Source organism: Struthio camelus, chromosome 3 (genome assembly GCF_040807025.1).
Source record: "Struthio camelus isolate bStrCam1 chromosome 3, bStrCam1.hap1, whole genome shotgun sequence".
Lineage (NCBI taxonomy): Eukaryota > Metazoa > Chordata > Aves > Struthioniformes > Struthionidae > Struthio > Struthio camelus.
In genome coordinates this window covers 106,407,242-106,423,159 of record NC_090944.1, presented here as the reverse complement: position 1 = coordinate 106,423,159, position 15,918 = coordinate 106,407,242, and the positions used below count along the sequence as shown (strand labels likewise).

Sequence of the window (15,918 nt, the reverse complement as noted above, 5' to 3'; positions counted from 1 at the left end):
TTTTTAATACATATGCATACATAAACTATGACTCTGCAACTAACACTCGCTGACAACTAAATCATATCCTAATGACTGTTGGAAACATATGTTTGAGACTTTTCTGAAGCAGTTGATAGTGGAATATAGAATCAATCTCCTTTGGGATATTCCAAGTTTAAATTAGCACTGGACTTTAACTGTGCAATAGCTGTTTATTGTCTTCTGAGAAATACAGACTTGGACAAGAATGGACTGACAAAATCATTTTTCTTTTTTGGAGGAGGGAGCCTTTTCATAGAAGCACACAAGATTCAGGAGCAAAGTGGTGCAGAATATATGAATTTGTTAATTCCTATATTAGGAGGTAGAATTTCCTTTCTAGCCTCAAACAGGAGAAATAGAAGTGAATGAATACTTGAAAGAGTATGTGCAAGAAATTCAGTGACTTAAGGGAGATGCTTCTGTTCCTAAAGGAGAAGTAAATGTAAAAGCGTTTACTTGTTTGAGGCTGATTGTTAGTCTTTTCCTTCTTGCTACTGAATTATAGCATGTGTTCTGTTTCCTATTTTACTTGATAGTTTTTATCAGTTGCCTTCACTTGTGCCCATTGTTGCTAAAGCAGTGACCAAAGATAAGCAAACAGACGCTATCCAGGACAAGGTGTGTTACAAAATTATGAAATCTTTTCAATCCCTATTGAATTCAGAGGTCAATGAGCCAAAAAACAAGGGACTACAAATGTTCTACTTTAGAGCTTTTGCAAGTAAGGCAGAGTGTACTAACTGGTCCTCCTTAACTTGCTGGTGTTTTAGTCTCCAGCTCTAATTTCTCATAGCTGGGGTTCTGTCCAGCTGTTGTTACAGATGGTTCCCCATATTAGTGGATTTCCAGTGCTTTGTGGTGTATCTCTTCCTGTTATCTGAGGAAGAAAAGACATTGATCAGAGCTGCTGTCTGCACTAATGGACCTAATCAGCTGGTGCCATTTTTTTTTAAATAAAAGCAGTGATGTTCCTATGCTTTCCCCCAACTGCTGACTGCAGTGTGTATCCCCTGCTCTCAAAAAGACTAGGGTGCTAATGCTAACGGTAGCTAGTGTTACAATAGTTTTTGGCAATAGTTTGAGCCCAATTGCACTTAGACTCTAGGAACAGGTTGTTTCTGGTTTGTGGAGAGGGTCTTGAGAAGTGAGGAGAAGAATGCTAGAACAACTCAGCTCTTAGTAAAAACTTTCTCTTTTGTTACAATCTCAGCCTTCACGTCTTTTACAGGGCTCTTAAGTCATGTTACAAATTGCTGCTGTTGTAAGCTTCAGCATCTTTGATGTGATCCTGTTTGTCCCATTCCTGAGTCCTTGGCTGAGCTTGGGGTGAATATCTTGAGAACAGCTGGGAAAGGAGATAAAGCAGAAGTGAATCTCTTGTCAACTTGAAGGAATAGAGGTGAAATAGGAAAGACGAGATTATGAGATACTTGTACTGTAACTTAAGCCATCCCAAGAATAAGGGTTCTTAAGATATTTCTCAACTAGTTAGGGTGCAGGCTATGAAGAAAGAGAGAAGGAAAAGTAAGATAGAATGACTTCACTGTGGTTCTGCTTCTGCAATTGGTTTATGGGTTGTTTGTTTTTTGTTTTGGGTTTTTGTTTTCTCCCGTTTGTTGTAGTGATAACCAGAGGTTTAAAAGCCTGCTGTCTGGAAATCTAGTATGGTGGTACGGTGAGGATTTCTGCATTTGACTTATGAGGAGGCAGCTGTTTTCTAAATTTTAACCTCATTATATTAATGATTTCTAATGTGATTTTCTTTTGTTAGCCATTTCTGGGCGTCCTGCATTAGCCCTCCTCAACTGGCCGGGGTAACAATGTGGGTGGTGGAAAGACTTCAGTTGTCAAGTGTTTTGTTTCTTGCAAGCTGTTGCCTCAGATTTTCTGTATGGCTCTGAAATGTTGCTCTTTTTCTGTCTAGTTAGGAGTATATATGGTAGTTCTTTTCAGTGGTTAAAATCAGTCCTACTGGCAGCTACTTCTGTGTTCAAACTGATTTTTCTAAAGCATAGCAGGTTTAATGTTGCTATATAAATGCAGGAGGTTTGGGTGGCAGGTGCAAAGGTGATGGCTAGCTGCTTATTATTATTACAGAGTATAGGATTCAGCTTGACAAGCTAGACTGAGAAAAGGAGGGAAATCAAGCTGCATAGAAGCAGAGACCTTCTTCCAACAGTAAAGTAGCTATTTACTCTAATAAATGGAGACCAAAACTAGTGTGTATTTTCAGTATTGTTCATAACCACTTTGGCTTGCAACAAACTACTGTCTTCTAATACCTCTTGAAATGGATTCATGCTTAAACATGGCTCTTAAACCAGTACAGCTGGAAGGAGGCTGAAACTCTGAAGCGTCCATGCTTTCCTGACATCCTCAATGACTTTTTTTGTTTTACAAACTTTCTTCTGGGTTTTCTGTGTAACTTGCAGAGGATTTAGAAGTCTGGGATGCTGTGAGAATTTCAACATTTGAATCCTTCAAGTATTATTTTTCCCTTTTCATTTCCCAGGTCAACTGTACAAGCTGGAAGGGCTGAAAACCATTGCTGTCACAACCAATGGGATCAACTTAGCCAGGCTGCTGCCGCGGCTGAAGGAGGCAGGATTGAATGCTATCAACATTAGCCTGGATACTTTGGTCCCAGCTAAATTTGAGTTCATTGTCCGGAGGAGAGGTACAGGCTTGTGTTCCGAGGCAACTTTGTTAATACTTATAGTAATGTTGTGAGCTGTTTGGGATCTGTCATTTTCATGCTCAGTTATTATGGGGAAGTGAATTGCTGTCCTTCTGAGGCTGGGAAAAGCAGTCTCTACTAGCATGTTTGATAGGGGACTCTTTCCTTTTGTGTGCAACCCTTCGGCAGGTAGCAACCCTTTAGTCAGAACTGGTGGAGCACGGGGTGCTCAGCTCACTACTCTGTTTGGCTCTGTCTTAGAGTTGCCAGTAACTGACTAAGTACTGGTTAGCCATGGAAATCAAGAGGACCTTCCAAATCTTATGCTGGTTTCATGCTGTTCTTCTTTAACGCTGTTAAAGATCAGTATTCCCACTAAAGCAGACAAGGACTTACGTGCTGCAAAAACTGAACTTCTTGTCACCAATAGCAGTAGTTTCTGGAAGTAGTTTCTGGGACACCAGTAATAATCTCACCTGTGATTAGCCATTTTCTCTATCACCGTTACTGTTTCAAAGGAAGAAAAGGAAGCTATGCCTGAGCTCGTTTGAAGAAGGGTGCTAGTCTTGTAACTTCTCTGATTGAGCTAGTAATTTCAAAGTTTCAAAAATGCTTGGAGGTGCCTAGAGTCACCTGAAATGAATCCTAAAGCTCAGCATGAAGTTCAGCGCAAAAGTTTGTCATTCCTTCCAACCTAAAACTGATTTGATTTTCCATCATTATATTTCCGTGCAGTAATGCAACTTGGGCAGCCTGTGAACTTCTGACTTAGACAAAACCTCCAGGTAGCCACTAGATGGTGCAACAACATTGGCTGAATCTATGGCAAAGGATTTAGAAATTGGGGATGCTGTGAGAATTTCAACATTTGAATCAATCCACTATCAAATTAAAGTTCTCCTGACAGGTGCAGAAAGATGTTCTTGTCGTCATTGTCCCTGGGAGTACTTCTTCAGGCTTCTAAGTTATGGTGCAGAAATCTGTCCCTGTCAGAAATAAATCTGACTTGAGCATTATCCTTCTAGCTTAGGCTCTTGCATTAATGGCATGGCATAACTCGCTTGTAGAGAAGTATCTGGGAGTATAAAATCACAGGTAGGTGTTGACTATGTTCTCTTTCTGCTCTCTGCATTTGAAGATTAGCTGATTTGTGACATTCAGTGGAAACAAGTTCCTCCTTTGCTACTGAAGGGAAAAACTTGATCCTGTAGTTTCCTGAATTATATGGCCGCAGCTCTGCATATCTGATTGGAAGATGTTAGGAATGTGCTGCTTATAAACTACATCTCACTAAAAGTTGTTGGAGGGTGAGGGTAATTTTTATTTATATAAATGTCTTCTTTTTTTTTTTTTCCCTCCTTCTCTGAAAGAAAAAGAGGCCTTTAACCATAGAGAGGGAAACTGTTGAGCCGAATAACACAGAGAATGAATAGGAAAGTTCCTGTGACTCCCAATATTTTTTAAAGAAGAGAATAAAGTCTCCAAATCACTTTTTTTTAATAGAAATCAGGTGAAAACAATAATATTCAGTGTATTTTTTTCTCAAGGGCTGAAATAATGCAGAAACACTTTTTATTGGTTTTGAGGCATTTTTATTTAATAGGAAATGTTGAAGTATGGAATGAGCAGAGAATAGGGTAGCCTGCCCTACTGTGCTACCCTGTCTCGTGTGGCAGTTCCAGAGGTGACAAGAGGTAGCTCTATTAAGGTTGGAGATATTCCAAGTCTAAACTGCTACAGGCTGATAACTTCTATGAAGGGCAAAGGTAGCTTCTGATTATGGAGCAAACCAGGAACTCAATAAACTTGAAATCAGTTTTTCTGCTCCGCTGGGGACTTGTTCTGGGATATTAGGAAAAACTGGGAATTTTGTATCTTTAATGCAGATTACTCTAGGCCTGCTTTTCTCCCCAAAGGTTTGCGGGTAAGGTAAAGTCTGAGAGAGAATCAGATATTTCACAGAAACAAAGTTAACCTAATATGAAATGCAGTTATGGATTTTCATTTATTCTGTAACACATTTTTATTTTAAATAATTACCCTACCCTCAAAATCTTTTAAGTGGAGACAAGCTCACAGTTGTTGTTATCAAAATAGCTTGCTTTTTTTGTTTTGTTTGCTTGTAGAGATTTTTTAATAGTCATTTTAATCGGCACTTTCATGCTACTGTGGCAGAAAATAAGCGGCAGAACTGAGGTCATTGATTTAGACCCATTGCAAGCTGTAATCTTCATACCTCTGCTGCTTGTTTGTCCTTTGCCTTTTGAGTCACAGTGTCACCTTTTTGAAGTCACACACAAGGTCCGCTGAGCTGTTGCTGAGCTTTCTGATCCCTTTTGTGGCTCTGGGATGTGCTTACAGCAGTATATGATCTCTCTTCTCACATTCAGTTTGCAAATTTGCTTAATTGAAATGAAAACTACCACTGATGACACAATCTTCCTGGTGCCTGCAAAGCAAGTAGGTAGTGAAGGACTGGGGTGACAAGTTACAACTTCAAGCAGTTAGTTTACTGTTCCCTCCTTGCTCTTCACCTCTTTTTTCTGCAGCCAGACTAGCATCTTCTGCTTACCTCTGTCCCGCCTTGATAACAACTGCTCTTTACTATCCAGAAAGCAGTTACATGAAAGCTTCCTCTCTCCTTTTTCCTGATTTTGAGCATAACAATATTCTGTGCATGCTTAATATTGAATGAGCAAACTCTAGTTTGCTTGCAGTAAACACCTACAGATTAACAAAGTATGATCCCTTCGCCAGAGAATTTGACAAACAACACCAGGAAAGTCAGCACAAACTTCTGGAAGATGTTGCCCTTTTGCTACTAGGCATAAGGTATTTATACTCTGGACTATAGCTGTGGGAGTAGGAGCTCAGTCTCATGAGTTATTGGTGTCTCATACCTGAATTTAGAGTGCAGAAGAGGAAGGGCACTTCATGCTGTGTTTGTGAATGTCTCTTCTACCCCATCAGACTAACAGCTCTGCACATCCGCTTGCCAGAAATTAGTACCCAGTGATCTGCAGCTTTGTGTCTCTATCTTCCTGCTATCACCTTGTTTCTCCTCCAACCAGTGAGTGTGGCAGGGAAGGAGTAATATGTCAGACCTAAAACTGATATCTGGAAAGGTCTCGACTTTGTTGAAAGTTGACAGAAGGTGTGGTTTGAATGGGAAAGGAGTTTTTTTTTTTTCTTTTTTAAGGCCTTTGGAATCATAAAATTGCATGGCTGCTTTTTTTTAATCTTCCAAATTTAGGAGGTGCATGTATAGGTGAAGGTGTTTGCCCCGAATTAACTTTATCTCTGTGTCTGGGAGCGGTTGACACATATAGCCCGCACTTAAGTAGGGTGAGGATGAACACTTTGTTCCTTGAAGTCGTTGCAGCTTCTGATATCTTTCATTTCTTTTCAAGGGTGAAAGGTCAACTGAATTGCTTTCCTAAATGCTCTTCCTCCCACCCCCCACCTTGTGCTCACCAAATCCACATTTGAAATTGTGATGAAGATCTGGTAAAGTGCTGCTTCTGATCTTCAAACCAAAGGGGCTTTGGGAAGCCAACTAAATCTGTAGCAAGGGGTGAACACGGAACTGAGGGGCTTTCCCCCCCCCCCCCACTTTCAGTTTTAAGTTCACTTAGCAACACTGTAAGCGTTTGGTGTATAACGATGAGATTCTGCAGTTTGAACAGACACGTGCTATTATTATCAAATAAACATCAATTTAGTATTCTTTCTTCATTGCATCTGGAGGCCGTTCACAAATGTTTGCCACTCCCTTTAAGAAGGACGTAACACAAGGCAATGCTGAAGTAAGGGAAGCGGATAGTCATATGTTAATGATACATGGATGCCTAAAACTGCAGAAAAGCATCCCAATGTTTTTGACTACCCAAATACTAGCAAAAAAGCCAGATCTCAGTAACTTGACAAAAGTCCCACATTGGCAGCCGTTAGGAGAGGGTTAGAACTGAAGTTTTGTTACTTGCAGCTCTCTGCCCTGTCTACTGGATCAGATTGTTTTTATTTCTCGTTTTTTTGGTCTGATATTTAAAACCTTCTTGTATTCTGTTTTTAAAAAAAGAAAAATAAAATTTCATTCTCATTATATTTTAGGCTTTCACAAGGTAATGGAAGGAATCCACAAAGCCACTGAACTAGGATATCATCCTGTTAAGGTAAAGCCAGTGCTTATTTACTCTGAAATGGTTGTGTTTTACCATAACTTGTGATAAAAGATGCAGCTCACTCCATGAGGACTTTATTTTTTCCCCTTTGTCAATAATTCTCAGTAAGACTTTAGAAAAATTTTAATAGATTGAAGGTTACATCAGGAGGTAATGGGGGGGGGGGGGAACTCGTATTATCTCCATGTGCAGCTGAGGGTATAGTTCATATGCAGCAAAGCCTGTTGATTGCCTAGCTACAGGCATGGTCCTGCTCTCTGCTTGCCTGTTCCCACTCCCTCTGAGCTGCCACTTCTCTGACCTGTCTGTGAACTTGACCAAGGGAGTTAACAGCCAGAAAACTACCCTGCAGAAAGACATTAATAATATTCTCCTGCTTTTATCTCCTTAAACCACTCACAGCAGAGTCTGATGAGTGTCAGTGCAAGGGAGAGGCAAAGGGAGTTCTCCTTTGGGGATGCAGGTAGATCAGCTTAGCTGTAAAATTGAAACTTCACCCTAACTCAGCTGTTTGTAGTTCTGAACTACAACTGTGGTTCCTTGCAGTTTCTCCAGCGTTCTGGAAGATCAGTTACGTATAAGTGGTTTAGACTGTAGAATTATGGGAAACACTTGAAATGAACCTAGGTTTTAGGCTTTCCTGAAAAATCTTAAGAATCATGATGCACTCTGCTTAGGATATACAAGTCTGCCTTCCTAACAGGGAACGTTTTAACAAATTCACGTCTCTCTCTTGTTCTGTGGATAAAGTAGAGAAGACCCAAGGCTCCAGTGTAAATACAGCTTATGAGGAAAGTGCAGAAAGCTCAGTTTTAACTTCCTTTTGGAGGCAGGCATAGCTAGTCATCCTTCAGCGTATGACTGTGGAGTGCTCTGTCAGTACTTCCCGGTTTGGGGCATTTGCCTGTGATTTGTCAAAGTAGATCACGTTGCAGAAGGTATCCTGTCTGAACTTTTACAGAAGCGGTAAAAGGTAGCACTGGAGAATGGAGCTGTCATTTTAGGCAGTAAAAATGCCATATCTTAGATGGGTAAGACGATGCCTTCATTAACTTACGTTTATTAGTCTTCTGTTCAGTAAGGCTAAAGTTCAGTTAGATTGGATGCAAAAACTTAAAGGTGACAGTGACAGAAATGATCATCTGCACCATTTCAAACCTGCCAACTTCTCTAATTGTCTTTTCTTTCAAAATAAAATGTTCTTTCTATCTCCCTTGCCTTGCCTGAGGACTATGAAACCCTGTGCAGGAGCTAAGAAATTCATACTCTGCTCACTAATTTCAGGTGACTGCTTTTCCTCCAGGTAAACTGTGTGGTGATGCGAGGCTTCAATGAGGATGAACTGCTGGGCTTTGTGAATTTCACAAAGGATCTGCCCCTTGATGTGAGGTTCATAGAGTACATGCCCTTTGATGGTAAGCAGTTAGTAGTATTTTGAAGTTCTTCATGGAGTTTGGGATGTCTTGGACATATGTAAATTATCTAGTGGTTGTATTTTTCACTCTTTGGGCTTATTTCTTGAAGCTTTGGTGAGCTCCTGAGGAATTGACTCAGATTTTATGTTAAATATTTTGTTTTGGTTTGTTTTTTTTGCAGTTTGTCTATCTTCCCTGGATAGGTGGGAGAAGGATTAGTTACGGGATTAGTTGGGTTTGGGGCACCCATAGGGAAAACTGAGATTTGTGGAGACTGGAAAGGTGGTTCTTCCTTAATCAATAAAATACAATCCACAGTCTAAAGTCATTCTAATTCTATTAATTCCAGGCAATAAATGGAACTTCAAGAAGATGGTGAGCTACAAGGAAATGCTTGATACAATTAAACAGCGATGGCCTGAGTTAGAGAAACTGCCCTGTGAAGCCTCCAGCACAGCTAAGGTGAGAATAGACAAAGAACATGTGAAATGTGTCCCCATTCTTCCTCCTCCTACTCTCCCAAATCTCCCAAGTATGCCAAGTTCAGCATTTTGTATTTGGCAAGCAAAATGAAAAATGCTTAGTGTAGTAATTCTGGGATATTGGTCAAGCAGCCTACATGTGGTTTGACTCTTATTAAACCCTGATTATAATCTTTTCCTCTAGAAACACCCTGTGTTTACTGGTTGCCTTTGTCAGATATAAAGAACATAAAGCTCATATCCTGTTTTTTCCGGTTTTGAAACTTTTTGACAGTCTGTGTCTATGCATCTATGACTGATGGAGATGAACAAGCCTGATGATACAGTTGTTCGGTGAACTAACAGTATTGTTTTAGAGGGGGCAGTGTCTCAAAGGGGATTGCCAGCCTACCTGCATCTGAGTGGCTGCCTGAGTAAGAACTCACTAGCATCAGCTGTCAATTGATAACTACAAGAGCAAACATATAACAAGTCTATGAATTATCAAGGAATGGGGCAGAATAGATTGGATACCCTGGCAAAACTGATTTTGCTTTTTTCTCATGTGCAATTAGTTCCAAAGAAAATCTGTGTTAAAATGTCTGTGGTGGACAGAAGCACTTTTGTGAATGTCAAGTGGTCCAGAGTTTTTCCTTTATATTCTAGAAACATGGTACTCTGAAGAAGCAGTTAAGTATCTACACTTGGTGTATGGGCAAAATGCTGCTAGGCTCTTGACAGTAACGATAGCATGTTTTTTTTTTTTTTTTTTTCCTTCCCCTCCTTCATTCAAGGCAGAGCCCTTAGTAGACTAAAAAAGCCTGTTGTTTGCAGTGATGGTTACCACTTCTCTTTTTTCATTGAGCTTTCCTGTACCTTGAAAGGAGGTAGAACTAGAGAGGAAAGAACTTGAAAACTAGGAGGAGGGATAGAATTTTTGGACTTGAATAAATGTACTACTGCTCAATGTTGTAGAACGGGAGAAAATAAGTGTACTATTTATAAAAGCATATCAGAACACACTTTCTTCTCAGTAGTAGTGTGGTTAAAGGTTAGCTTAAAGCAAAAGTAAATAGTCTGGCTTTTCACCTGAGAGATTGGCAAATTGAGAGGGAGTGTTGTAGGTTCTGTGTAATATAGGTACAGCAACCCATTGTAAATTGAATGGAACTGAGTAGCTATGTTTCATTTAGGCACTGAGCAGCAGATGCATCAGAACTTAAACTTTCACCTACTCGCATCATTCTCTTGATCGACCCCAGGTCTAGAGAAGGCAGGCCTTGGATTTTGTGACTGACCCTTGTGAAGAGGAAGCCTAAGTTATCTTCTTCAGACTAGGTTTGATAAAAGCCTGAACTAGGCTGAGCTTTTTTTTTTAAAAAAAGAAAAAAAAGACTATCTTAGCGTCTTCTTTTTCTCTCCTCTGTGTTTCTGTAGAGTTATAAGGTGCCACATTTTCAAGGACAAATCAGTTTTATCACCTCAATGTCAGAGCACTTCTGCGGATCCTGCAACCGGCTGAGGATAACGGCAGATGGAAACCTAAAGGTTAGTAGTGAAACATGAATCTCTGCTTTCACACAGCTAAAGTAGCATTGAAATTCCTCCCTTAAAAGTAGCTGTGATGTAAGGTAGGACGGAAAGACACATAATTATTACTAGCTCACTCCGGAATATTTATCTTTTTTTGGTTTTTTGCTTTACAAATTATTGCCGAGCATGCTGGGCTGCTAGGGAGATGTTACATCACCTTTTTTTTTTGGTTTCTCTGTTTTGCTAACATAGTTAACTTGAATTGTAAAATGTTGGTTGCAAGACCAGTAAATATAAACATTTATTTTAAACTTTGATTCAAAATCATCTTGAACATGTGAAAAGCAGATGATTTCCCATAAAAGAGATCCAAGCAGCTGTGAGAGCTTGGCTTTTTTGTTCCGCTGTGATCCTGTCCTGTTTCACAAAACATCTTCCATCTTCTTTAAGGGGCAGCCTGTACATTTGCTCAACGGCTGTAGAAGGAGGAGGGAGCACTGTTTCCTGCCACGTTGAAACTGGCAGTTTCTGGAGGGAAAATTAAAGTTTTCAATTAAAAATTGGCACTTACGTTGTCACCTGATATTGACAACAGCTGTGCTGCTGTCTAATGTCAGATGACCCAGGCAGCCTGAAGGCCCAATGAGCTTAGGTTACATAAACTTCCCAAGCTATGTGTGTATGTATATGGAGAAAGAGATAAAGAAAAAAATCTTCCATAAACATTTTTTTCCAAAGCCTAGACCTCTTCAAAACTATTTACATTTTTAAAAGATGACATACAGTAATAACAGAGCTGAACCTTAACTGTACAACACTGAACAACAGAGCCCTAAAAGTAGAGTTAGAAGAATGAAGAGTTGAGGTTGATAGGGAGGAATGGAATGATGAAGTCTGCAAAGAGAAAAGGAAAAAGAGATCAGCTACCCTATAAACTGAAGCCAAACTATAGAGAACTGATTGTCAAAGAATTCCTCTGTTGCTTAGTATTTGCATGCAAAGGGACACTTGCCAACATGGAATCTGCTCAGTTAGAGGAAGAAAAAGAAGTAAACTTGGTGAAGCTTCACTTCCTAATTTTGGTAGGTTTACATTAGCAGATTTTCCCTTTTGAGGAATCAGGCTTGTGCAGGCGAAGCGTGACTGTGAAAGGTAGCCATGCTGTTCTGTATGGTACTGTTCTAGCTTCCTGTCACATTTTTCCTGTTTGTTTTTAACTTATTAGCTCGTTTCAGCCAAATATAATGGCAGGGTTTAGATAGCTTGGAGGTGATATTTTGCATGTATGAAATGAACACTTTTTTTGTTCCATTTTCATCTCAAAATAATTGAGTTGTCTCTGACGAGCTCAAAAAGCTAAAATAGGCTACCCAGCCCTCCAAAAGAGACTCTCAAGCAACAGAGAAGTGATGTTAAGGGAGTTACAATTCCCTTTTTAAATTCCCTGTTAAATTGCCCTTTTATGTTTTTGCTTTCCACCGCTTATAGGGTATAATCTGTTGACTCAAGACCGTTGAGCAACAGAGGCTTCCTACAAGCTACGCAAGGCACATTTGTACTGCTCTGCTTCAAAACAACCACTCTAAACAAAAACTGAATCCTTGAAATAAGTAACAGTTTTGCATTGGGATCAGTATGGGCATGCATTCAGGAACTGTTCAGCATCTGAAAACTGAATCCAGGATAGGGTATGGTTACTGGCTTCAATAGTAGGGCGTCTCTGACATATCCATGGTTTCTTGCCTCAGCATCAGACCTAGCGGAAGGGAACAGTACTCTACCAGCAGTACTTAACTCCTATCCTACTAGCAGTAGAGTATCCTGCTGACTTGCTTGCATAAACCTTCTAATCTCCCTGTGTTGATCCTGTCACAACTGAATTACATATATGGTAGCCTAGTAAACCACCTATCCCTTGTTGTCCAGTCGCCAGTTACCGTCAGTGTTACTAGTGTTGAAGTGAATGTGTGTGTTTTATGGGTTCAGCTCATGCTGTTCTTGGCCACAAATAATCATCTGGGTATGCTCTCCCTTAAAGCTGACTTTGGAGAGCATGGTTGACTGTCTTTGTTGACTTACCAGCCAGGACACCAGCCTTATGACAGTGTCATATTATCACCTTCAGAGACTGACAGAGCTGTTGATGTCTGCGTAGTCATGAGAGGGTGTTGTCCATGCAGCTGAATGGGAACTTGCTCCTTCACAGAAACATCTATTCTAATCATTGATCTAAGCCAACTGGGTCATTCTGTGCATTACAGAAGGATCATTTCTTCTCTTATCTTTCTGATTTCTCCTCTTATTTCCTCTGGGTTGGCTGCAGGTGTGCCTTTTTGGAAATTCAGAAGTGTCCTTGAGAGATCACCTACGGTCAGGTGCCTCAGAGGAAGAGTTGGTCCAAGTTATTGGAGCAGCAGTGGGCAGAAAAAAGAAACAGCATGCTGGTATGTTTGTTGCACCTGAGAAAGGCAGGCAGTGACGAGGACAAACAACGTCCTTCTGCAGGAAGAAAAAGGTTCTTGAATGAGACTGCATTCACAGAGAAAAGAATTAGCTTGTCTGATGGAAGACTATATATTATTATCTGGTAGAAAGTTGGTAACAGGCCAGTCACACAGTTACTACAAAGTTTGAATGCCAATTTTGAGTCTCCTGACCTTCCGCATGAGCTGGAATCCAGACTGTCTAGCAGTCTTTCAGATTACTTTTGACTTTTTGTCTTCAAAGAGGTGCAAATACCACTGCTTGTGGTCACAACAAGAAGCCACAAAGCTAGGCAGAAATTGATAGAGTTGTACTGGGTTCCGTTTTTCTTAAAATTATGTTGAGCTGTCAGTCCAACTACTGCATTATCATGTTTCTAGAAGTGACGAGCCGTTTGAGTATCCTGGGAGATGTCACAGAAGCGTGTAACTACTTATCTGTGCCTCCATATAGGTTAATGACACAAGGTCCATGATGATGCAGTTATATCCTCAAGCTAGATTTGTTTTATCTTAATTTATATAGCTATAAACTGCATTTCAGTCACATCGGAACCTAACCACCTTTTGGTAATCTGGCTACAGCTGGGAATACTGACCTCTCGTGCATGTGCTGGCTCCATGAGCAAGGAGTAGTCTCTTTTACATTAAAAATATGCTTTGGCTCTTTTGTTCTCTTACAGATTCTGCCAGATTACTAATAGGTGGTTTTGCCCTTTTTTGGTTATGCATAAAACAGATTTAAGGGAAGCTTATCAGTCTGCATGTAGACTCATTTTTAAAGTGCATTGCTCTGACCTGGATAAAACGATGCTTTTTAAAGCTAAGAATGGAGCTGGAGATTTGGTGGGGTTTGTGGGTAGTGGTGGTGGTGTTTTTTTTCTTTCAGACCATTCATTTCTTTCATTTATTTGGGTGATGTTTTTCTGATTTGGGAGGGTGGGAGGGGAAGCGTTTCCCTCTCCAGTAAAACCATTTTGCCATCAACAGCATTTACCTGACGTTTTCTTTCTTTTTCCAACTTGTTAATCACAGTATTGTCCTTGGCGCTTTCTGTGATTGGACGACTTTGAACTGGAACACTATTAAACAGCTTATCCATATAATTAATACAGTTAAACACTATTATTAAGAAATAAGATAGTCTCAAGTTATTTGAATACTGTCATAGGTAAACTGTAATTCAAATTATAGAAAGCTTTCTGGGAAAAGACTCTACAGGGTGATAGTTCCCTAGCAGCTGGATACTGGTAGACTCTGGTGGCTACGTTTTGAAATAATATTATCGTGCTAGCTATCTCCCCTCCTCACCCCATCCCTTTGATTTTTCTTGAGCTTTGGTTTTCCTAGCATGAAGGTTGCACTATGAAGAGCAGAAAACAAAGTATATAAGCCAGGTGCATGACTTAAAACCTAAAAAGCTAGGATTTTTATGTGTTCCTTATTTTATTTCTAGGCATGTTTAACATTTCCCAGATGAAAAACCGGCCAATGATCCTGATTGGTGGGTGATAAATCAGTACGTAATAAACATACCATGATTTTGTTTGGTTTATGTCTTTGGGGGAGCAGAGTGGGCGGGGCTTTTAATTCTAACTTGGGTATGGCTCTAATTTTTGGTTAGGGAGAGAAACAGGTTATGCTTAAAATTATGCTGAAACGGAAAAGGAGGACAGGTTTATTGTCCCCGCCAAGCCTTATCCCATCTTCTCATGGGCAGCACGGTTTTTGTTTTCAGTTTTGTGGTTTTTTTCTAATTTTGAGAAGCGCATTAAATTTTTCAGAGGAATCACTAACTTTCCTGACTATTCCTTTGGACTTAGGAAGAACAGTAGAATAATTAATAGAGCAGTTTTGAGTGAGTTTTATGAAATAGAACTGGGCTGTAATATTGAACAAATTGCAGAATAAACATAGAGGACGCAGGACTGACTGATTTTTATTCCTTGGTCAAGAAATTCAGCTTTGATTCCGGCATTCGCATTATGTTATATAGGACCAGTGATCTGATAGAAATGCAAGCTTTTTCACCTCCTTGTTTCTTTAGAATCTGGAACATGGAGGTTCATTCTTTTGAAATGTCCTCTTAATGCTGTATAGCAATTAAAACTGTAGTATCTGGTATCTGACCAGCCCTATGGACAAGAGCCTTTCTCCTTGTTGGGCCTATTGAAGATGTCTTTTCGAACTCTACTTTCTGCTTGAAGCTCTGTCTGTGAGTGATGTGGCCCTGCTGTGGTTCTGTTACTGATTTTTCTCACATATCCTTCAGTGTGGTTTTTTACCTCCTCTGTACCTTTCCCTATTTTGTAATATAGCTATCATCTTCCCAAATACTTCTCTCCTAAAGACTGAAGAAATGCTTGTAAAATTTAGCACTGTGAGAGCCTTAGCTGCAGGTAGTTGTACTGTTTTTGTAGTCACATTAAAAAAAAAAAAATGCATCAAGGGTAGAAGAGATTAACGTTATATTTCAAACCCAAACACTCATCCTCCCACTGAAACTCAGGAGTAGGTTTGTCACTGTGCAGCTTAAAACACAGCTTTTAAAACAGGTACTCAAAGGAAAGGGAACATTCACTAATCTATCTGCAGGTCTCTGCTGCAGGTGATGTAATAATTGCTATTTTTTTAAACCACAAACCTAGTGCTTTTCTGTTTTCCTTACTGGAAAATAGATTCTTCAGAGGACCTTTTCAACATAGTTGCTGTTTTCACTGGGACTATTTTTTCACTTAATGTTCCTCCTTAAAGGTCTGTCTTTTTCCATGTTGGGATTAAAAGTGAATGGCTTCAATGGCCCAGGCTCATCTAGCTCAGTTTGCTTTTGCTTTTAGTGTTTGGCCACTCTGCATTGTGTTTCAGAAAAAGAGGAACCATTGTTTAAAATATGTACTCACTTGTTACAAAAGGAAGATTTTTCTGGTTTGTAAAGAAGAATAAACTATATTAAACTCCTGTTGTAGGTCCCAGTCTGCTGTCATCTTTTGAGATGCCGCTGAAAGAATCCCCACATGCATTCATAACAATGTTTGGATGTGCACAGATCAGATCCATCCAACTTCCTTTGGAAAAGTGCTCTAACGTGGTCTGATGCACAGTTAGCGAGGCAGCCTGTCCAGGTTTTCTCCAGCTGTTCCACAT

General features: G+C 39.9%; 1 protein-coding gene across 3 annotated transcripts in view; it reads left to right on the top strand.

The window, feature by feature from the left end:
- MOCS1 (molybdenum cofactor synthesis 1) overlaps positions 1-15,918 on the top strand; it is a 32,568-nt gene that overhangs the window by 12,719 nt on the left and 3,931 nt on the right. The window contains exons 4-10 of one of the 3 annotated variants that reach the window (XM_068939565.1): positions 2,537-2,701; positions 6,812-6,873; positions 8,186-8,297; positions 8,647-8,759; positions 10,196-10,306; positions 12,615-12,735; positions 14,231-14,278. In XM_068939565.1, the coding sequence (XP_068795666.1) occupies positions 2,537-2,701; positions 6,812-6,873; positions 8,186-8,297; positions 8,647-8,759; positions 10,196-10,306; positions 12,615-12,735; positions 14,231-14,278 (732 nt within the window). Of the gene's footprint in view, positions 1-2,536; positions 2,702-6,811; positions 6,874-8,185; positions 8,298-8,646; positions 8,760-10,195; positions 10,307-12,614; positions 12,736-14,230; positions 14,294-15,918 lie in introns of all 3 variants that reach the window. The other 2 variants (XM_068939567.1, XM_068939566.1) reach the window with 2 other exon arrangements.